This window comes from Giraffa tippelskirchi, chromosome 3 (genome assembly GCF_054371585.1).
Source record: "Giraffa tippelskirchi isolate mGirTip1 chromosome 3, T2T-mGirTip1v1.2.pri, whole genome shotgun sequence".
NCBI lineage: Eukaryota > Metazoa > Chordata > Mammalia > Artiodactyla > Giraffidae > Giraffa > Giraffa tippelskirchi.
This window is the reverse complement of record NC_137277.1, coordinates 39089825-39111876: the sequence shown is the minus strand read 5'-3', so window position 1 is coordinate 39111876 and position 22052 is coordinate 39089825. Positions and strand designations below refer to the sequence as shown.

Below are 22052 nucleotides of genomic sequence, written 5' to 3'. Positions count from 1 at the left end.
ACCTTGAAATGGATTTGGGTCCATGAATTGTTTCCTTTTTCAGCTGGCACGATGTTAGGCATTGTCAGTAGAGGGTGCAAGAGAGGCACTGCAAAGGTAAAGGAGTTTTGTTTCTGGTACACCCGTGCAGGTTTTGTTGTTGTTCAGTGGCTGAGTCATGTCAGACTCTGCGATTCTATGGATTGCAGCACGCCAGGCTTCCCTGTCCTTCACTATCTCCTTGTGCAGGCTTGGCAAGCTCTTAGACCTCACTTGGAAAACCCTTGGAGCACAGGCACATGCACTAGCTCCAGGCCATTTGCGGTTTCTCCTCATAAGGAGCTAACTGCTTGAAGCAGAGAACTGGAATTCTGGCCATTCTCCTCAGAGAATCCCTGTCAGAGGGGAGAATTGACAATCGGGCACTTCTCCTCTGAGAGCTCTATTTGAAAAAGGAGCTGGCATTTGGAAATTGCTTCAGAGCGCCTTGTGTCTGAAGAAGCCTGGCTCTCCAGCTCTTAACGTCCTAGAGCGCTGTCTCTGACTAGATGGTAGGTCCCAGGCTCCTGCCTTTTTCCTCAGAGAGCTATTTCTCCATGTGAGCCTGAAGGCTGCCTATTGAGTGTTTCTCCTATTTTTGTGGTTTGCTAAAGAAAATAGACGACCAAGCATTTCTCCTCTGTCAGTGCTGCCAAGCTGTGGAGGGAGGAGGGTTGAGCCTCTGGCACTTCACTCCAGAGAGAGCTGTCTCCCTGTACAAATAAAGGAGCTAGACATCTGTCTTTTCTCCTCAGAGCAGTTTGTCTGATAAGAAAGGCTGAGCATTTGAGATTTCTCCTCAGAAAGAGCTGTGTCCTTTTCTGAGGCAGAGTGCTGGCAATCTGGCATTTCTCCTCAGGGTATGGTCTGTCTGAGGTGGAGGACCAACCATCAGGCATTTTCTCCTCAGAGAGGTCTGTCTCTCTGTTTGAAAAAACCTGCTGACTCCTGAATTTCGCCTCATAGAGACCTGTCTCTGTCTGAAATCTTGCTGTCTAGCCTTTCAACTTCTGGAGGGCTATCTCTGACTGAATGGTAGTTCTGAGCCTCCTGCCTTTCTCCTCAGAGGGCTGTGTTTCTGTGTCAGCTGGAAGGTTGACCATGGGGCTTTTTTCTTCCTGAAGGACTGTCTCTCTGTTTGATTAACAATACTGACCAACTAGCATATCTCCTCTGATGAGATGTCTGTCTGTTCAAGGGGCAGGGCTGAGGCTCAGGATTTCACCTCAGAGAGAGCGGTCTCCCTGGCTGAATCAGACAGCTGGACGTCTTTTCGTCACAGAGCTCTTTATCCTTTTCGAATTAGAAGGCCAGCTATTTGAATAAATATGATACAGATTATGTCAACATGCAGCACTCCTTTTTCCTAGAAGCTGTTTTCTCCCTTCTTTCTCCTACTAAAAAACCATACATGAGAAAAGTAAAAGAACTGACAACAACAACAAAAGAGGAGGCCAACTATTTCAGATTTCTCCTCAGATAAGCCGTCGCCCTTTCTGAGGTAGAGCGTTGGCAATCTGGTGTTTCTTTTCAGAGCGCGGTCTTTCTTTGTGAGGTGGGGAATCGGCCATCGGGCTAGTTTCATCACAGAGCTCGGTCCCTCTGTTTGAAAGAGTGAGGTGGCCGTCCTGAAATTCTCCTCTCAGTGTGCTGTGTATTTCTGAAGCCAAAGCCTGGCTCTTTCCTGTTCTCCTATGTGTGCTCGACAAGCTCTCAAGCCTCACTGGTCAAGCACTTGCTGCGCATGCGTAGCCTCCAGGTTAGGCTGCCGGCTGCTGTCTCGGCAGGAGATGCAGGCCTTGCCCCCAGTTTCTCCAGTGCCTGGGCCCGCGATGTGCCACGGCCAGGAGCACCCATTGGCTTCTCCCAGCAGCACCCTCTTCCTACACCTGCTGCTTCGTCACTTCAGGAGTTTCCCGTGAAGTGTGAAACTGTCACTGTCTACATGGAGCACCGGGAGAGATGGAAGAGGCAGACCGCTCCAGACTGGTAAGTGCAGGTTTAATACGCAAGGAAACTTAAGACGGTTATCTTGAGTGACTGCTAGAGAAATAGATCTCTGCACCCACCTGCTGGAACCTTAAAAATGTATTGTTCCTGTGTCGTTTAGTCGCTAAGTTGTGCTGGACTCTTTTGTGACCCCATGGACGGTAGCCTGCCAGGCTCCTCTGTCCCTGGGATTTCCCAGGCAAGAATTCGGCAGTGGGTAGCCATTTCCTTCTGCAGGGGATCTTCCCAACCCAGGAATTCGAACCTGTGTCTCCTGCCTTAGCTGGCATATTCTTTACCACTGAATCATTAGGGAAGCTTAAAAGTGTATACAGAGGTCTTAACAGGTCAAATCTCTACTTCTTTCCTCGTATACTCAAACACAACACATTATACACAAATATGCCTTTCTTCCAGTTACCTCGCTGAATTCTTTAGTTTTTAGTGGATTTTTCTGGTTTTTCAAGTATAAATCATTTTACCTGACCTAATTTAACATAGTTTCTTTTTTCTTTCCACTTAACTGCCCTGCCCTGCCTGAAATCTTATAGCTTGGTCAGACTCTTCTAAAACGTTAAACGAAATGGACGACAGTAGGGGTATTAATATCCATTTAGACTTTAGCAGGAATGCTTCTGGAGTATCATACAGTTTGTGATTCACTGTGGTCTTCTAAGTCTTTATTAAATTAATTAAGGTTTCTTTGAATCCCTAATTTACTGAAAATTTTTTGTTTTTAAACTCGCGATCGATGTTAAATTTTATCAAATGCCTTTGCTCGTTTAACTATCTGATTGTTGTCATTGCACGTTGTTTCACAAATATAATCCTAGACTTACTCTGCTCATATTTCATTTAGAAGCTTTGCATCAATTTCCTTGACAAAAGACAGAGCTGTGGGAGTGGGTGCTTGGTGCTGGTAGGAAAGAATTACTTAGTTTGCATGTGTGCTAAATTTGTGTCCTGTTTGTGTCAGACTGTTTGCAACCCTATGAACTGTATAGCCTGCCAGGCTCCTCTGTCTGTGAAATTCTCCAGGCAAGAATACTGGAACGGGTTGCATGCCCTCCTCCGGGGGATCTTCCTGACCCAGGGAGCAAACCTGGGTCTCCTCCGTCTCCTGCATGGGCAAGCAGGTTGTTTATCACTAGCGCCACTTGGGAAGCCCATTACTTAGTTTAAGGAAGAGTAAAAGGACTGTTTTGCTCCCCAGTGGACCAGGAGGGTTGGGAGGGACATCCTTTCTTCTGACTTGGCCAAACACTAAGCAAGAGTCGGACGTGGTTTAGTGACTACACCACCACGACCGCCACCACAAAGATGGGAAACTAGATTTAAGTTTCTATAATGACACTTATAGAGACGTTATTTTGCTAACAAAGGTCCGTATAGTCAAAGCTATGTTTTTTCCAGTAGTCATGTATGGATGTGAAAGTTGGACCATAAATATGGCTGAGTGCTAAAGAATTGATGATTTTGAACTGTGGTGTTGGAGAAGACTTGAGAGTCCCTTGGACTGCCAGGAGATCAAACCAGTCAATCTTAAAGGAAATCATCCCTGAATATTCATTGGAAGGACTGATGCTGAAGCCCCAATACTTTGGCCACCTGATGGCAAAGAGAGGACTCATTAGAAAAGTCCCTGATGTTGGGAAAGATTGAAGGCAGGAGAAGGGGACGACAGAAGATGAGATGGTTGGATGGCATCACCGACTCAATGGACATGGGTTTGAGCACGCTCCGGGAGATGGTGAAGGACAGGGAAGCCTGGCGTGCTGCAGTCCACGGGGTCGCAACGAGTCGGACACGACTGAGCGACTGAACCACAGTAATGACGCTGGAGATCTCTGCCCAGCCGCCACTGGAGGGCGCGCGCAACCAGCGGAATCAGCAGGCGTCGCTCCGCGGCGGTTGGGAAAGAATAATTAGAGCGCCGACTTTTCCCGGCTTTTCATTAGCTGGTTCTGCGGGAGTCTTGCTTTTCTGACCTCCTCATTGGCTGTTGGCCCGGTGTAAGGCTTTGGTCAGCCCCTCCTGGGGGTTTGAAAGGCGTGTAGGAGAGACCCAGAATTCCGGGTTTACAAGGACCAATCAATCAGGGCCTCCCATTGGTCTCTCAAACAGGAGGCTCAACCCCTCCTCTCAAGATTTTACAGTGGCTGCTGCCTTGTTCCGGCGGCTCTCGCTTTGGGGTGGCAGAGGTTCTCTTTGGCTTTTTAGCCGGCTTCCGTGGCGGAGCTGATGCACTCCGCGTGGTTGTCATGTCTTTTTAGCGTTGTTTGCCTCAGACCCACGGCACACAGGGCTGGATGAGCTTCGAGAGACAGCTGTAACCGGGGTGGATTTGGGGGGCTCAGCAGTGCCATCCCTGTAGAAAAAGGCTGGAGCAGGGGAAGGGGTGTCTTGCCTTGAGCTAGGGATCTGGAGTCTGGGTTGGAGTCCTGAATGGGGAAGGAGATCACTGTAGACAGCCCTTACCCTTTGCTACCAGAGCTGGTCAGGAGGTATTCCCTTCGGCTGGAATCTCCCAATGGGAGCATCATACCTTTGAAGGCCCCTTAGACATTTGTATTTGTAGACATTGAAAAAAAAAATTTAGTAATTTTAACTTTGACATTTTAGTATTTTGGAGTCAATTATTTATATATATATATACACACACATACATACATACATACATACATATATATATATATATATATATATATTTTTTTTTTTAGGAGTCAGTCATGTTATTAGTTCTTGGAAAATTTGTAGGCCCAAGGCAGTGTGCCTGTAGTGGGTAATGGAAAAATTATGGTGCTATCCCACCCTCCAACACACACACACACACACACACACACACACACACACACACACACACAGAGCTTTCAGAGAAAAACTGACTCCCCAGCTCTCTGCAGCCCAGGGCTTGGTGCTGCTGAATAGACATTTGTAGGTAAAAGGCTGAAGGAGCACACTAGAATGGGAACTGGGAGGATCCTTACTAAACAATAAAATTCAATATGGAAAATGCTCTACAAGCCAGTCTGGCACTGATACTATGGCTTCCCTGATAGCTCAGTTGGTAAAGAATTCGCCTGCAATGCAGGAGACCCCGGTTTGATTCCTGCTTTGGGAAGATCCACTGGATAAGGGATGGGCTACCCACTCCAGTGTTCTTGCCTAGAGAATTTCATGGACTGTATAGTCCATAGGGTCGCAGAGTCAGACACGACTGAGCGACTTTCAGAGTTAGTGGTCTAATCATGTGGGCTTGGGTCAGGAGGTAAGATGCTTATTGTGGTGGGCGCTGCCACCCTGGCAACCTGGCAAAAGCCACTCCAGCAGCATAGGTCACTACCTGTCTGAGTCCCTCTTCTGTTGCTCTGAACTTTGAACTACGAAGATAACACAGAGTCTTATTGCTGTGTCTAGGTAATTTTAAGTAGTTTGTTCCGTAAACGCCTAAGTAGACATAGACAAATTGTTGGGCCAGAAAACTCTGTGGAGGAAAGGATTAACTGTGGGGTACTCTTTGGATATCAAAGCAGATATGAGGGTGTGGAAGGAAGGTTGCAGACTTATTTTTCATTTTACTTTTGACAGTTTTTTTTAAAGTAACATAAACATGATAAAAAAAAGCTTCAGAAATGAATAATTAGTGAAAAGTTTCTTTCTTACTCTGATGTCCCTATTTTCATATCCAGAGGGAACTTCTAAGTTACTTGAATGTCCTTCATAACAGTTTATGCAAAGAGGCATTTATGTATACAGAATAAAATCTGAGCTTTCTGACAGCTATAGGTGGCCCTCGAAGACAATGCCTCTGCATTGAAAAAATGGAGCTGTGCTTCCCAGATCCCTCTTCAGTGACAGGCTTGAGAGCCTCTAGCTGTCAGCTCTTCGAGGGTTTTCTTCAGCTGCACATACCTTCCTTGTCTGCAACTACATCTTTCCCAGGGTAGTCCACACCTGGTGGTTATAAAGCCTGTCCATTTTGGCTTGCTGTGAGACAAATCTGATGGTCAGTGTTCACTCCAGATCTCTGTGCTGGGTTGGTCGACACTTTGTGGGCTTGGTTGTAATTTGACTTTCTCCTCTGCCCTATCAAGCTTCTTCCCTTGTTCCTTCATATACGTCTATTCCTAACAAACACCTTGTACTCCAAACTCCATCTCAGCACCTACTTCTGGAGAACCCAGCCTGTGATGTCTTGATGGCATTGTCGTCCACCACTCTCATTATTTCAGATTGCTTAAATTCTTTGCATATACCCTGCTACATATACCCTCCCTGGCAGTGTCTCTGGTAAGGGGCAGTTTTGCCTATGACACCTGCAGTGGGGGCAACACAAATCATCATCTGTAAATGGCTTGCAAGCCATTCTCCTAAGAGAAGGTCAGAGCTCAGAAATTTGAGTAAAAGTGTGTTAGCATGAGTGAACTCCTTAGGCTATAATTGAATATATCTGTATGAGGCTTGGATTGTGGTCTTGTCTGACAAGTTGAAGGATTTGACCCTGCAGACTTCTTCCGTTAGTCTTAGTGTGCCCTTTTTTTTTATTGCCAATGCTGGTAAAGTCTAAGGGTCATTGAGTTACACATACATGTCTTTTCTTTACTATAAAGCAACAAATTCCTTCTGAGCTGGATCTGTGTCTTAATTAACTCCTGTATCTCATACAGGATAATGCCTTGCACATGATGGAGGAAATTCCCAGACTCCACTTCAGTGCCTCAGTTTCCTTCCTGTCAACCTCTGGAAGGCTTTTCCTAAGAGGAGTCTTCCCAGCGCCCCATGCATGTCCTTGTTCCTCAGGCTGTAGATGAAAGGGTTCATCATGGGAGTCACCACAGCATACATCACTGTGGCTACTGAGTCCTTCATGGAGTGGGTTTTGAGGGGCTGCAGATATACCATACCAAGTGTCCCATAGAAGAGGGAGACCACAGCCAAGTGGGAACCGCAGGTGGAGAAAGCTTTGTATTTGCTGGAGGCTGATGGTATTCGGAGGATGGCTCTGACAATCCAGACATAGGACATGACCGTGATCCCTAAGGGGGTGAAGAAGATGAAGCAACCTGTGGTAATCTGCACTGTGTGAATCATCTGGGTATTGGAACAGGTGAGCCTCAGCAGGACGTACATCTCACAGAAGATGTAGTGGATTCTCCAGGACCCACAGAAGGTCACCTTGGTCATGAGGAGGGTAAGAAAGAGACCATACAGGACAGAGAGTGCCCAACACAAGGTGAGGAGCAAACTGCAGAGCCCAGGGCTCATGGCTGTGATGTAGCGGAGAGGGCGGCAGATGGCCACATAGCGGTCATATGCCATCGTGGCCAAGATGAGGTTGTCCAGGGTCACCAAGCAGACCAGGAAGTAGAGCTGGGTCAGACACCCTGTGTATGAGATGGCTTTGTTCTGGGACTGAAGGTTCACCAATGTCTTGGGGATCGTATTGGTGACAAAGAAGAGGTCAGTGAAGGAGAGGTTGGCCAAGAATAAGTACATGGGAGTGTGCAGATGGGAATCAAAGCTGATGGCCAAGATGATGAGCACGTTTCCCATTACTGTGACCAGATACATGGACAGGAACATCCAAAACAGGATCTGCTGCTCTTCAGGACTCTCCAAGATCCCCAGGAGTAGGAAGTCAGAGACCCCACTCTGGTTGCCTCCATGCATTTCCCCAGCTGTCTGCAACATCAGCACCAACATATATTTACTAATTGCCTTTGATCGAGTAAGGACATTCAGATAAGCAAAATCAACTATTTTCTTAACAATAAAAATACTTCAGGCTGGATTTCAGAATTTTTTTTTCCATAAGCAGCAAAGTAATACCAGAGAAAAAACATAATGTAGAAAATCTTTATGCAACCTAATCATTCTAGCAACTTCTAATCTGGTATATTCAATATTATGGAAATAATGTCTATGTCTTATTTTAAGTCTTGTCATCTTACAATATTCTTGAAGTGCCTAAAGATTTAGTATGCTATATTTTGATACTGGAGAAGGCAATGGCACCCCACTCCAGTACTCTTGCCTGGAAAATACCATGGACGGAGGAGCCTGGTGGGCTACAGCCCATGGGGTCGCTAAGAGTCAGACACGACTGAGCGACTTCACTTTCACTTTTCCCTTTCATGCACTGGAGAAGGAAATGGCAACCCACTCCAGTATTCCTGCCTGGAGAATCCCAGGGACAGCAGAGCCTGGTGGGCTGCCGTCTGTGGGGTCGCAGAGTCGGACACGACTGAAGCGACTTAGCAGCAGCAGCAGCAGCAGCATTTTGATACTGCATAAATTTGAAAATAATATTTGAAACAGGTATATGCATTATAGCAAATGGATATTGTACAGTTGGACAAAGAGGGGAAAAGTAAAAATATTGGAAGGGAACAGAAAAATGTATCACTGTTTACTGATAAAATGATCTGGGAAGCCTAAGATGGTCAATCAAAATGCCATTGAAAATAAACAAAGGGACTTGAGGTTGTGCAGTAAAAAGTACCCCAGATCATGCTAGCCTTGTTAAGATTTTTAAAATTTTATACTGTGTAAAAGTTTTAAGCAGAATGACCAATATAAACGGATTTAAGTAGCGGTGTATGTATGTATTAGCAACTATCTTTGTATTTTACCAATAGTGTTTCAAAAATCAGGTGTAGCTGTTGCATTTTTAACCAGATACTTTTCAGTGCCTATCATGAGACACTATGTTAATAGCTTTTCTAATATTTAAAAATACTGCCAAGGGGCAACTAAGCCCATGCACCACAAACAGCACATGTACTGCAATGAAGACCTAGAACAGTCAAAAAACAGAAACAAAAAAATATGTTAACACTCCTGGTTTAAATTACTTGTCATGTTTTATTTAGGCTTTTGTAGTTGTATTTATTAATATAAATGAGGTTTATCTATAGTTTCTTTTTTGTACGTGTCATCTTTATCATTTTTTGGTATGATTTGGTATGCATTAGATTCAAATTAAACTTGATTTCATTTATTGTCAATTTCTAATGTTTAGAATTTGGTGGAATTCCTTCAACAGCTTAAGATATGCATTTTAAAATATATTACATGAAATTATTTTTCCAAATAAAAATAGCTTCTATACTCTGTTGGAATCTATCGATTAAAAGCAAAAAATTTCCAGTGTGAATCATTCAAGCAATACAGAAAAATTAAAGCTAAAGTGAAAGCTTAATTTAGCCAAGATGATTAGTCAAGAAAAATGATTAAAAGACATCTAGATTGGAAATGAGGAATTACAGTATCTCTCTTCACAGATGACATGATCTTGCATATAGTAAATCTTACTAAATATTCCTGCTAAAAAACTACTACAACTAATAAATGAAGTCAGAAATATTGCAGGAGCAAGATCAATATAGAAAAATTGATTGCATTTTTATACTTGCAATAAATAATCAGAAAATAAATTAATAATTTCATTCATAATTGCATCAAATAGAAAATGATCTTTAGGAATAAATTTAACAAAAATTCAGAATTTATACTCTGAAAACTACAAATATTGTTGAAAGAAATTAAAGATCTAGATAATCAGAAAAAAAAAAACCCATGCTCATGGATTGGAAGAGTTAATATTCTTAAGATGGCATAGTCCCCAACTTGATCTATAGACAAAATACACCCTCTGTTAGAATCCCAGTTGACTTCTTTGTAGAACTCCATGTAAATTGATTCAAAAATCCATGTGAAATTGCAGGGGACCCAGAATAGCCAAAACCATCTTGAAAAACAAAAACAGATTTGGAGGATTCCACTTCCCAATTTCAAAACTTACTACAAAGCAATAAAGATAGACATATAGATCAATGGGATAGAATTGAGATTCCAGAAATAAACTCATGTGTCTGTGGTCAACTGATTTTCAACAAAGATGTCAAGATCAGTGGGAAAAAGATGTTTTCAACGAATAGTTCTGGACCACCAGGATAGCCATGTGCCAAAGACGTGAACCCTTACCTCACACTATATGCAAAATTTAACTCAAAATTGATGAATGACACAGATATAAGAGCTAACACTGTGAAAGGCTCAGAAGAAAACATAGGCAAATCTTCAAACCTTAGATTTGGCAAAGAGTTCTTAGATATGACACCAAAAGCAACAGAGAAAAAAATAAATTCAATTTAATCAAAATTTAAAATGTTTGTGCTCCCAATGACACTATCAAGAAAGTACAAATAATTCCATAGTGGTAGAAAATATTTGTAAATTATATATCTGATAAGGCATTACATGTAGAATGTATAAAGAACTCTAGTAACCGAACAATGAAAAGAAAAATGATCTAATTAAAAGCAGGCAAAGATTCTGAAGGCATTTCTCCAAGGAAGATATACAAATGGCCAATAGGCACACCTGAACATTGTTAGTCATCATGGGAATGCAAATGAAGGCCACAACTTCACACCCTCTGGGAACAATTCAGATAATAAACAGTTCAGAAAATAACAAGCCTTTGCAAGGAGGTAAAGAAATCAGAACACTCCTATACTGCCAATGGGAATGAAAAATGGTGCAGCCATTTTGGAAACAGTCTAGCAGTTCCTCAAAAGGCTAATCACAGAGTTACCAAATGACTCAGCAGTTCCACTCTAGGTATCTCCCAAGAGAAATGAAAACATAGGTCCACATACAAACTTGTACATGAATGTTTATATCAGCATTATAAGTTCAAACGATAAGGAATCTGCCTGCAATGTGGGAGACCATGGTTCCATCCCTGGGTCGGGAAGATCCCCTGGAGATCATGGCAACCAACTCCAGTATTCTTGCCTGGAGAATCCCACAGACAGAGGAGCCTGGTGGGGTACAGTCGATGAGGTCGCAAAGAGTTGGACATGACTGAGCAACTAACACACGAATAATGCTCCAAAGGTGGAAATAATCTATATGTCTGTGTCTTGGGCATGGATAAACCAAATGTGGCATATCCACACAATAGAACATTATTCAGCCATAAAAAGGAATGAAGTACTAGTACATGCTGCAACATGGATGAACCTTGAAAGCATGAAAGAAGCCAGTCACGAAAGACCACATATGATATTATTCCATTCATATGGAAGGCCAGAATAGGGAAATCTATAGAGACAAGAAGTAAATTAGTGGTTGCTTATACCTGAGAGAAGGGTGATGGGTAAGAAGCAGACAGCTGAAGAATACAGGGTTTCTTTTGGAGGTGATGGAAACATTCTAAATTTTTTTCTTCTTAATTATTTTATTAAATTTTTTTTATTAGAGTAATTATATGATTTACAATGTTGTGTTAACTTCTGCTGCTGCTGCTGCTAAGTCGCTTCAGTCATGCCCGACTCTGTGCGACCCCATAGACGGCAGCCCACCAGGCTCCCCCGTCCCTGGGATTCTCCAGGCAAGAACACCGGAGTGGGTTGCCATTTCCTTCCCCAATGCATGAAAGTGAAAGTGAAATTCAGTCACGTCCGACTCTTCGCGACCCCATGGACTATAGCCTACCAGGCTCCTCCGTCCATGGGAGTTTCCAGGCAAGAGTACTGGAGTGAGGTGCCATTGCCTTCTCAAGTGCACAGCAAAGTGAATCAGTTATACATATATATATATATCCACTCTCTTTTAGATTCTTTTTTCATCTTTTTCCTCAGCATCCTATTGTCTTCATAAAAGGGAACCATGGGATTGAAGCTGTAGTCAGTGCCTTTTTGCTCTGAGCCTGGGGCAGTTTCTGACATATTTTAGGGTGTCTTTCTCCCTGTCCCACTGACTGCTTCGTCCCCAGTCCTTGCTGTTCCTTACTTACTGATTTTCCAGGACTGCATTGAAGAGAATCACCACCCATTTTCTCCCAGAAAAAACTTTGCACTAAATCTGCTGGGTCTTTTGACACCTTACAGCTTGTTCCTCAATCCAAGCCCATTGCTCCACATCATGCAGTGATTCCTCTTAAGTTCTTCATTTATGATGTCACCTGTTCTCCAGAGTGGTTTTCAACTTTTAAATTACTTTTTAAATTTTTTTGATTATTTTGAAGTGGGATATTTGCAAAGGAGGGAAGTGAATATCATTTCTGTTTTTCTCTATTACGTTGTTTCATTAGGAAAAAAAAGCTTTGATATGGGAACTATCTTCACAAGAATGGCATTGAAGGAGAAAAATACAATGAAAAATTAACATCATATTTTATTTCATAAAAGTAAAAGACCTCCTTCACCAAAACACCATAATACAACAACAAAATGTGAACAAACAAGAATGCCAGAAAGGAAGAATTCTTGCCATGGATATGATATGCAAAGGCTTAAAATGCTAAAAAGAGAAAGATCTAGTTAAGTCAGTAATAAAATTACCCCCCCTCCCACTGGAACAGAAAGGAACATGCAATTCATAAAAGAAGAAATTCCAAGTCGTTAAACACATGAATAAACATTACTTATCAAAAGATGGGATGAACAGGCAGTTTTATATCTGATGAAAGGAAATAATTCAGAACAATGTTCTAGAAGGAAACTTGACATTCCATGTCATAGGCTCTTAAATAGAGTATCCCTTTGAGCAGTTCCAGTAGTGGTAAAGAACCCGCTTGCCAATGCAGGAGATGTCAGAGATGTGGGTTCGATCCCTGGGTTGGGAAGATCCCCTGGAGTAGGAAATGAGAACCCACTCCAGTAGTATTGCCTGGAGAATCCCATGGACAGAGGAGCCTGGCAGGCTGCAATCCATGGAGTTGCAAAGAGTCAGACACGACTATGCATGCAGCAACACACAGCTTTAAAGATTTATCTTGAATATAATCGGACAGAAACATAGATATGTATGTGTAAGGTGTTTATTAGGACTTCACTCTGAGAATGAAGTCATTTTCAGCAAGCCTTCAATGATTCTGATTGTGCACTTCGGGGAACACTGACCTGAGTCTGTTTACGAGTCAGCGGGTTCTGAACACTTGTGTGGTCAAATGGTCATACAGACACAAACTTCAGTGCAGTGTGGCTGGATGGAGAAGGGAGAATATGGGGAGAGTGTGGAAAAGGTCTCCACACATGATGCTGGAAAGCTGACCTCCTGTTCTCTCTTGCTCCCCAACTGCATGATCTTGAACTGGGCATGCAACCTCCCTGAGCCTTCTCATTGCACCAATGAAGACTTCTTTGCTGTTTTGAGAACTATATGCAACAGGGCATGAGATGACACTTTGAAATCTCTATGTGTGTGTGTGTGTGTGTGTGTGTTAGTCACTCAGTCATGTCCAACTCTTTGTGATCCCATGAACTGTAGCCATTCCCTTCTCCAAGGGTTCTTCCCAATTATTTGGACCCAGGGATTGAATCTGGGTCTTCTGCATTACAGGCAGATTCTTTACCGTCTGAGCCACCAGGAAAACCCTTGCAACCTGTGCATGCATGCTAAGTCACTTCAGTTGTGTCTGACTCTTTGTGACCCTATGGACTGTATGCCAGGGCCTTCTGTTCGTGGGATTCTCCAGGCAAGAATACCAGAGTGGGTTGCCATGCCCTCCTCCAGGGGATCTTCCCAACCCAGGGATGGAACCCCCATCTCTTACATCTCCTGCATTAAGTTACAAATTGCAGGGACGATCATTTTTCTTTGACATGTACACATCACTTTATTTTTTAATTTATGAGTCTTCATTGCTGTATGTGGACTTTCTCTAGTTGGGCTACTCTCTAGTTGCTGTGTGTGGGCTCTAGGGTGCTGGGCTTCAGTAGTTGTGGTGCACAGCCTTGGTAGTTGCAGCTTGAGGATTCTGGAGCACAGGCTCAGTAGTTGCAGTGCACCAGCTTAGCTGCCTCTTGGCATGTAGAATCTTCCCGGACCAGGGATCAAGCCCATGTCCTCTGCATTGGCAGGCAGATGCTTAACCACTGGACCACCAGGGAAGTCCTGGAGGGATGATTATATCACCTTCAAATACAAAGTGGTTAGATTATATGAACACTTTCAAAGTATTTGAGTATGTTTGTGTGAGAGAGAACATGGAGAAGAGAGATATAATAAGAAAGGGAGAAAAGACAGAGCGTAAGCCAGAAATGACCAGGTCTTACCCACGGCTCTCTGCTGGTCTCAGAGTTCCCTGGTGCTGCCACCTACACTTTCATCTTATGTAGGATGCAATTTCAGTCAGGATGGATATAAAGGACCTAAGACATTGCTTTCTGTATAGAACTTGATGACTCTTCCTTTTGGCTAAAGGTGGGAAGCAGAGCAGTTGGTGTCTGGATAATCAGCCCATGCAGACGAGGAGAAAACAGGTAAGCAGTTCATGCCTTGATGAGAATGGGGAACCCAAGAACTGATGGTTGGATCCTTAGTTTATAAGAGAAGGGGCTGAACTGAGACCACATCAGACTTATTTATCAGCTTTGGTGAGGCCTTGGGGAGGTAGTCCCAAGACAGCTTGTTGAGATGAACCTGGATAATTGCTTCAATGTTAATATCTATAAGCAGAGATCTTGGGAAATGAATCTTATTTACAAGGAGTAAACCAATTCCACCTTGGGCAAAAATGTTAAAAGTTTTCCTATGATTGGATTAAGCCAGAAATAAAGAAGACTTCACATAGAGTGCAGCCTGGCTTTGGATCATCAGAGGTTCAGAAAGTCTCAAGGACTACATTTGGATTAAGATGATCCCAGATTGCTGGTGACTCCAAGTACTCCATCAAATGAATTTTAAAAAATTGTACTTGGAGGAAAATAACATCACCTTAGACCTCAAATATTTATCTTCATCACATTTTCAATCATAACATCAAGCACAAAACCAAAGATAAGCAGACACACAAGGAAGTAAGATTCCTAAAGCAAGAACTAACAGCTGAAAGGCATACAGGGGCTCCTCTGTATGTCCATGGGATTCTCCAGACAAGAATACTGGAGTGCGTTGCCATTTCCTCCTCCAGTGTATACGTATAGCCTTTCTTTTTTGGATTTCATTCCCCTTCAGTCTCACTGTCCTCACCCCAATCTCTGGAAAAGGGTGAGGGGCTGGAGGTTGAATTAATAACCAGTGGCTGGTGATTTAATGAGTCATGCCTATGTAATAAAGTCTGTATAAATACTGCAAAGGACAGGGTTCAGACAGCTGGGTTGGTGACACATAGAGGTTTAGGTAGAGTGCTGCACCCAGAGATGGCATAGAAGCTCCATGCCCCTTCCCACATACCTTTCCCTGTGAGTCTCTTCCATCTAACTGTTTCTGAGTTATGAATTTTTATAATAAATTGGTAGTCTGGTAAGTGAAATGTTTTTCTCTGAGTTCTGTAAGCACCTCTAGCAAATTAATTGAGCCCAAAGAAGGGGTCTTAGGAACCTCCTGTCTATAGCTGGTCAGTCAGAAGCACAGGTGACAACCTGGACTTGAGATTGTCATCTGAAGTGGTGGGGTGGGGGTGGGGAGGTGAGCCCTTAACTTGTGGAATCTCATGCCATCTCTGGGTAGACACTGTTATAATTGAGGAACTGTAGGACCCCTATCTGGTGTCAGAGAATTGCTTAGTGGTATGGACAGAACTTTTGAACTGTGGTGTTGGAGAAGACTCTTGAGAGTCCCTTGGACTGCAAGGAGATCCAACCAGTCCATCCTAAAGGAGACCAGTCCTGGGTGTTCATTGAAAGGACTGATGTTGAAGCTGAAACTCCAATACTTTGGCTACCTGATGCGAAGAGCTGACTCATTTGAAAAGACCCTGATGCTGGGAAAGATTGAGTGCAGGAGGAGAAGGAGACAACAGAGGATGAGATGGTTGGATGACATCATGGACTCAATGGACATGAGTTTGGGTAAACTCTGGAAGTTGGTGATGGACAGGGAGGCCTGGTGTGCTGCGGTTCCTGGGGTCGCAAAGAGTCGGACACGACTGAGCGACTGAACTGACTGATGGACAGAACACATACACATTATAATTGGCATCCGAATCATAGAACCTAAACAGAGATTGGATCTCACAATGACCTCCTCCCCTTCTGCTCCCTCCACCACCACTCCTGTTTGTGAGCATGTGTTGAAATGTTTGAGAGTTTTGTTTTGAGGTAATGAAGAAGAGATGGAAGGTGAAGAGCCACAGAAATAAGGGACAGGATGGGCTTCCTGAGGACAAAGTCTGATTTCTCTCAGAGGAAAAAAAATGCAGGAAAAAGGTAAGAGATGTAGTACGGCTTTGGAGTCCAAGGGATCAGCCTAGAGCAAAACACAGAAATATCTTCGGCCTGAATACCAGGGGCTGTGTCCAGAGGGACTGTGGGTCAGAACTGAAGCAGTGGGAGCTGTGTCTGGCAGAGAGAGCATCCGGCAGGGGGTGGCCTCACTCAGGGTACCTGCAGTGCATGTATTGTCAGGTGTATTCTATAAATGGCTTGAAGGCAGAAGGCTTGTTAAAGAAGTTCAGAGTTCAGAAGAATATGAGTGAATGTATGTTAGCAAACACGTGAGATCCACTAAGCCATAACTGGGTATATCTGGATAAGGCTGGGACTGCAACCCTAGGTTAGTGCTAGTTGAAGGATTTGATCCTGCAAACTTCTACTGTTAGTGATGTGTGTGTGTGTGTGTGTTAGTCACTCAGTTGTGTCTGACTCTTTGCGACCTCATGGCCTGTAGCCCACCAGACTCCTCTGTCTGTGGAAGTTTTTAGGCAAGAATACTGGAGTGGGTTACCATTTTCAACTCCAGGGGATCTTCCCAGGGATCAAACCTACATTTTTTGTTAGTGGTACCTTATTTATTGTCAGAGCTGGTCAGATTTGGTGGACATTGGGTTGTACTTTGTGTATTTTTTCATCATAGACATATGAGATTGTTTTGAGCTAATCTATCCTATATCCCACATAGGATAATGCCTTGGACATGCTGAAGGAAATTCCTAATCTCCACTGTAATGCCCTTTCCAAATTTATCCTCAAGTCAATCTCTGAAAGATTTTCCTAAGAAGAATCTTCCCAGAGCCCCATGTATGTCCTTGTTCCTCAGGCTGTAGATGAAAGGGTTCATCATGGGGGTCACCACAGCGTACATCACTGTGGCTACTGAGTCCTTCATGGAGTAGGTGTCAAGAGGCTTCAGATATACCATACAAAGGGTCCCATAGAAGAGGGAGACCACAGCCAAATGGGAGGCACAGGTGGAGAAGGCTTTGTACTTGCTAGAGGCTGAGGGTATTTGGAGGATGGCTCTGACAATCCAGAAATAGGACATGACCATGAACCCAAAGGGGGTGACGAAGATAAAGGATCCTGTGGCAATCAGCACTGTGTGATTGATCTGGGTGTTGGAACATGCGAGTCTCAATAAGACATACATCTCACAAAAGATATACTGAATCTTCCCAGACCCACAGAAGGTCACATTGGTCATGAGGAGGGTGTGAATGAGGCCGTAGAGGACAGAGAGTGCCCAGCACAGGGTAAGGAGTGAAATACAGAGCCTAGGGCTCATGGCCGCGGTGTAGTGGAGCGGGCGGCAGATGGCCACGTAGCGGTCATATGCCATCGTGGCCAGGATGAGATTGTCCAGAGCCACCAAGGAGACCAGGAAGTAGAGCTGAGTCAGACACCCCACGTATGAGATGGCTTTGTTCTGGGACTGAAGGTTCACCAGCATCTTGGGGATTGTGTTGGTGACGAAGAAGAGGTCTGTGAAGGAGAGGTTGGCCAGGAAGAAGTACATGGGAGTGTGTAGGCGGGAGTCAGAGCTGATGGCCAAGATGATGAGCACATTTCCCACCACTGTGACCAGGTACATGGATAGAAACATCCAAAACAGGACCCTCTGATGCTCAGGACTCTCCGACAGCCCAAGGAGCAGGAACTCAGAGACTCTACTATGGTTGCTTCCATCCATTTCCCCAACTTACTGCAACACAACACAGATGTTTACTATATGCCCTCAAGTGAATAAAAGCATTAAAATAAGCAAAGTCAACTGTTTTCTTAACATGAACAGTTATCTTAAACTAAATTTTATACATTTTGGGGGGTATAAGAGACTATGTAACAAACACAAAAACAAGACATGGAAAATCTTCATGCAATTTAGTCATTCTGGCAAGTTCTAGTCTGGCATACTCAATATAACAGGAATAATGCCTAGGTCTTATTTTAAACCATATCTTGTTACAACTCTCTTGATGTGCTTAAAGATCAGTATGTTATGATATTCTATAGATTTAATGATATTTAAAACAAGTGTCTCCAGTAAAAAAAAAACTGATGTTACACAATTGGACAAAGGGGGAAAAGGTAAAAATGTTAGAAAGGAAATGTAAAAGTTACCATTATTTGCTGATAAGATGATATATTCAGGAAATCTAAAATGATCAACTGAAATACTACCGGAAATAAAAAGCCATTTCAAAACAGTTGAAGTTAAGTCTGGGCTCTGACAGTTTCTAATTCTGAAACCTCAGGCAAGTAACCTGCTCTTTTAAGATACCATTCCTTCATGTGAAAAATGGGTTAGGATGAGAATAAAATTAATAAAGTGCTTAACATAGATAGCTGGCCTGCAGTGAATGCTCAAGAAATATTCCTTATTATTGTTGTACAATAACAATACTCAGGAATAATAAGATTAAAATATAATGTGAAATAATCACATCCACATCAACAACTGCAAAAACCCATGTGTTAAAATGTTAACAAGAATCAGGGCTTCCTTAGTGACTCAGTGGTAAAGAATACGCCTGCCAATGCAGGAGACACGGGTTTGATCCCTGATCCGGGAAGATCCCACATGCCACTGAGCAGCTTAGCCCGTGCACCACAACTTTTGAGCCAGCGCTCTGGAGTCTGAGAACCGCCACTACTGAAGCCCACACACCTGGAGCCTGTGCTCCACAGCAAGAGAAGCCACGGCGGTGAGAAGTCTGTACACCGCAGCTAGAGAGTAGCCCCCACTCACCTCAACTAGAGGAAAGCGTGTGTAGCAACAAAGACCCTGCACTGCTCCCTGCGAATGTTAATAAGAATCAGTCAAGTTCTTTAAATTCTCCAGAGAAGCCTACGATAAAAACTCAATAAATGGGTAAGCACATTAAGATTCCAAAGATACATATTCTACTGAATTAATACAAATTTTAACTCATTTGAAGTCAAAATTCTAACAGGTTTTTTGAGAAAGAAAAATCTCATCTAACGTTAGTCTAAAAATAAGTGTAAGACTAAGTTAGGAAAATGCTGGAAAAGAGAATAATAAGGAGATTCTTCCTCTGCCAAATATGAAAGATTCTGAAACAGTGTGATATTGGTGGAATAAACAGATTGATAGAATTCGACAGAAACTCAAATGTAGGCCAAATAACATGGAGGGTTTAGTTGATTATTATGGGAGCACTTTTACCAGGAGATACGTTTTGTATTAGTCAGTAAATGGCATTGAGACAGTTGTCTATTTAGGAGGAAATGTGAGAGCAGTGGACTTCCCAGGTGGCGAAGTGGTAAAGAATCTGCCTGCCAATGCAGGAGATGCAGGTAATGTGGGTTTGATCCCTGGATTGGGAAGGTACCCTGGAGAAGGAAATGGCAACCACTCCAGTATTCCGGGAAATGGACAGTGGAGCCTGGTGGGCTACACTATAGTTCATGGGATTGTAAAAGGGTTGATCACAACTGAGTGTCTGAACATACACACATGAGATCAATGTTTTGTTTCTTACCAAATACCTTTCAGGCATACTGAGGATGAAAATAGCATACTGTGTATTTTTTCCTTTTGAAAACTTAATATGTAAGAAATAAAAATTTTTTAAATTCAAAAAATAAAAAAGTATGTAAATCAGATACATTGAATATACTTTATGGAGATAGATAACAACAGTTTATATTTGATATTTTTATTATTTGGGATGTGAGGGGTGGAAGAAAAGTCAGTCTATGAAGTGTTGAGAGCATTGCAGAAAGAGAGTTCCATGTGCAAAGGATCCAAGCTGTGCTTTTGTTGTATTTAAGGAATTAAATATAGTTTGGAATGGCTGGAGAGCAGAGTGGTGAGATATGGGATTGTACAGGTAAGCAGGGAGTCAGGTCATTCAGAGCCTAATTACGAGTTTAGAAATTATTCTAAGTGCAGTGAGGATCATTAAAATTTTTAAGCACAGGAGGATGTATATATTTAGTAACTATTTTGGCTTGTGCAGTGTTAGTTCCCTGACCAAGGATTAAACCCATACCCATGCTCCCTGCATTGGGAGTGGGAAGTCTTAACTGATGGCCCACCAGGGAAGTCCCTCACAACTATTCTTTTATTTGTGTTTTGGTAACATTATTTTAATAATTATCTATGTATTTTCATTTCTGATCAAATGATTTTTCAGTGCCTGTTACATTAATTGCTCTGATAATATTGAAACACTTCCAATCCTGGTATAAAATACTGAAATTGATTTCCAGTTGTTTAATTTAGACTGTTGTAGCCACATTTATAAATGAGGTTTATCTATTATTCTGTATTTCTTTTTTTATATGCCATCCTTCTATGATTTGATTTTTTTGATATGATTTGTTTGCGTTATCCTCCATCTTAAACTTATATTCACTTATTGTCTATTTCTGTTATCTGGAATTTGTTGAAATTTCTTCAATAGTTTCGGATGTAAATTTTAAAAGAAGTCCCATGGAATTCATTTTCCCAAAATAGTTTCTAATACATTGCAATCTATTGATTATAAGCAAAAAATTCCAGTATGAATGAGTCAAGCAATACAGAAAAATTTAAATTGAAAGAAAGTAAACGTCATCCCAAATTCTGCCATGCAACTACTGTTAACATTTTTAGTGAGCATACTTTTTTTTCCCAGTCATCTTTATTCAGTCGACAATGAGATAAAGAGCTTTCTCCAATTCAAAATTGTAATTTATTACCTATTTTTCCTCCTTAAATAAACCATATTTCTACCTTCATAATTTTTTTCTTTATTCTTAAAGTTAAAATTTACCAACTCTGTTTAGGAACTACATTGTATTCCACTATGAGAAGATAGATAACAGCTATTTATATTTTGCTAATTTTAAAATTTGAAATGTGAAGGATGTTTCTCCTTTGTTGATTTATCTGACTTGTAATGTCTTTTCCAATCTAAAAATTACATCTCACCTCATTTAATGAGAATCTACTTTCATTTTTTTCTTTCTTTTTTTTTTCTGCTACATTTCTTGAAATTTATCCTACATATTGGGTAATAATTAGCATTTCATTTTGAGATTTTTTAAAATTTATTTTTTAATTGGAGGAAAATTGCTTTACAATGTTGTGATGGTTTCTGCCATACAGCAATACAAATCAACCATAATTATACATATGTCACCTCCCTCTTGAGCCTCCCCTGCCCTTCCCCATCCCACCCCTCTAGATCATCACAGAGCCCCTGGCTGGGCTCTCTGTGTTATATAGTAACTTCTCACCAGCTATCTATAAAATGGTATTGATGAACCTATTTTCAGGAAAAGAAAGAAAACGCAGATCTAGAGAACTGACTTGTGGACACAGTGGGGGAAGGAGAGAAAATGGGCAAATGAAAAAATGAGACAAATGGAGAAAGTAGCATAGACACATATACACTGTCATTTTGAGATTTGAAGTCAGAAGTTTATGTCTAAACCCCAAGTAACACATACAACTCTTTAAAAAAAAAAACAACACTGCCCGATTTGCTCAGATAATGTGTTGTGACTATCTATCTATCTATCTATCTATCCATCTATCTGTCTCTTCTATTTAGTCTGCACAACAATACTATTTGTTTTCATTATCCCATTTTGTGGATGAGGTGACTGAGACTTAGAAAGGTAATGAATTTCCGAAATTCTTTCTACTAGTTAGTGACCGAGTTGGGATTTGAGTCCCATTCTGTCTCTGGAGTCCACACCCTAGCCACTCTACCACACATTAAACAAGAGTAAAGATGCCTACCTCAGACTTTCCTGGTGGTCCAGTGGTTAAGAATCTGCCTGCCAGTGCAGGGGACACGGGTTCCATCCCTAATCCAGGAAGATGCCACATGTGGGGGAGCTACTAAGCCCGTGCGCCAC

The 22052-nt window shown here is 42.2% G+C and overlaps 3 protein-coding genes across 3 annotated transcripts in view; 1 reads left to right on the top strand and 2 right to left on the bottom strand.

The window, feature by feature from the left end:
* Positions 1 to 1764: 1764 nt before the first annotated feature.
* OR1R1 (olfactory receptor family 1 subfamily R member 1) overlaps positions 1765 to 22052 on the top strand; it is a 188685-nt gene continuing 168397 nt past the window's right edge. Inside the window, exon 1 of the mRNA XM_081579985.1 lies at positions 1765 to 2007. Within this exon, the coding sequence (XP_081436111.1) occupies positions 1981 to 2007 (27 nt within the window). The 5' untranslated portion in view covers positions 1765 to 1980. The remainder of the gene's footprint in view (positions 2008 to 22052) is intronic.
* On the bottom strand, positions 6718 to 7677 carry LOC145542377 (olfactory receptor 1D2-like). The gene has a single exon (XM_081581050.1). The coding sequence runs from the start codon at positions 7675 to 7677 to the stop codon at positions 6718 to 6720; it is 960 nt and encodes a 319-aa protein (XP_081437176.1).
* On the bottom strand, positions 16882 to 20918 carry LOC145542187 (olfactory receptor 1D2-like). Its single transcript, XM_081580514.1, has one exon. The coding sequence runs from the start codon at positions 17866 to 17868 to the stop codon at positions 16933 to 16935; it is 936 nt and encodes a 311-aa protein (XP_081436640.1). The 5' UTR covers positions 17869 to 20918; the 3' UTR covers positions 16882 to 16932.

Excerpts from the sequence above, each read along its gene's own strand:
- LOC145542377 (XM_081581050.1), bottom strand. The coding sequence starts at position 7,677 with ATGCATGGAGGCAACCAGAGTGGGGTCTCTGACTTCCTACTCCTGGGG.
- LOC145542187 (XM_081580514.1), bottom strand. The coding sequence starts at position 17,868 with ATGGATGGAAGCAACCATAGTAGAGTCTCTGAGTTCCTGCTCCTTGGG.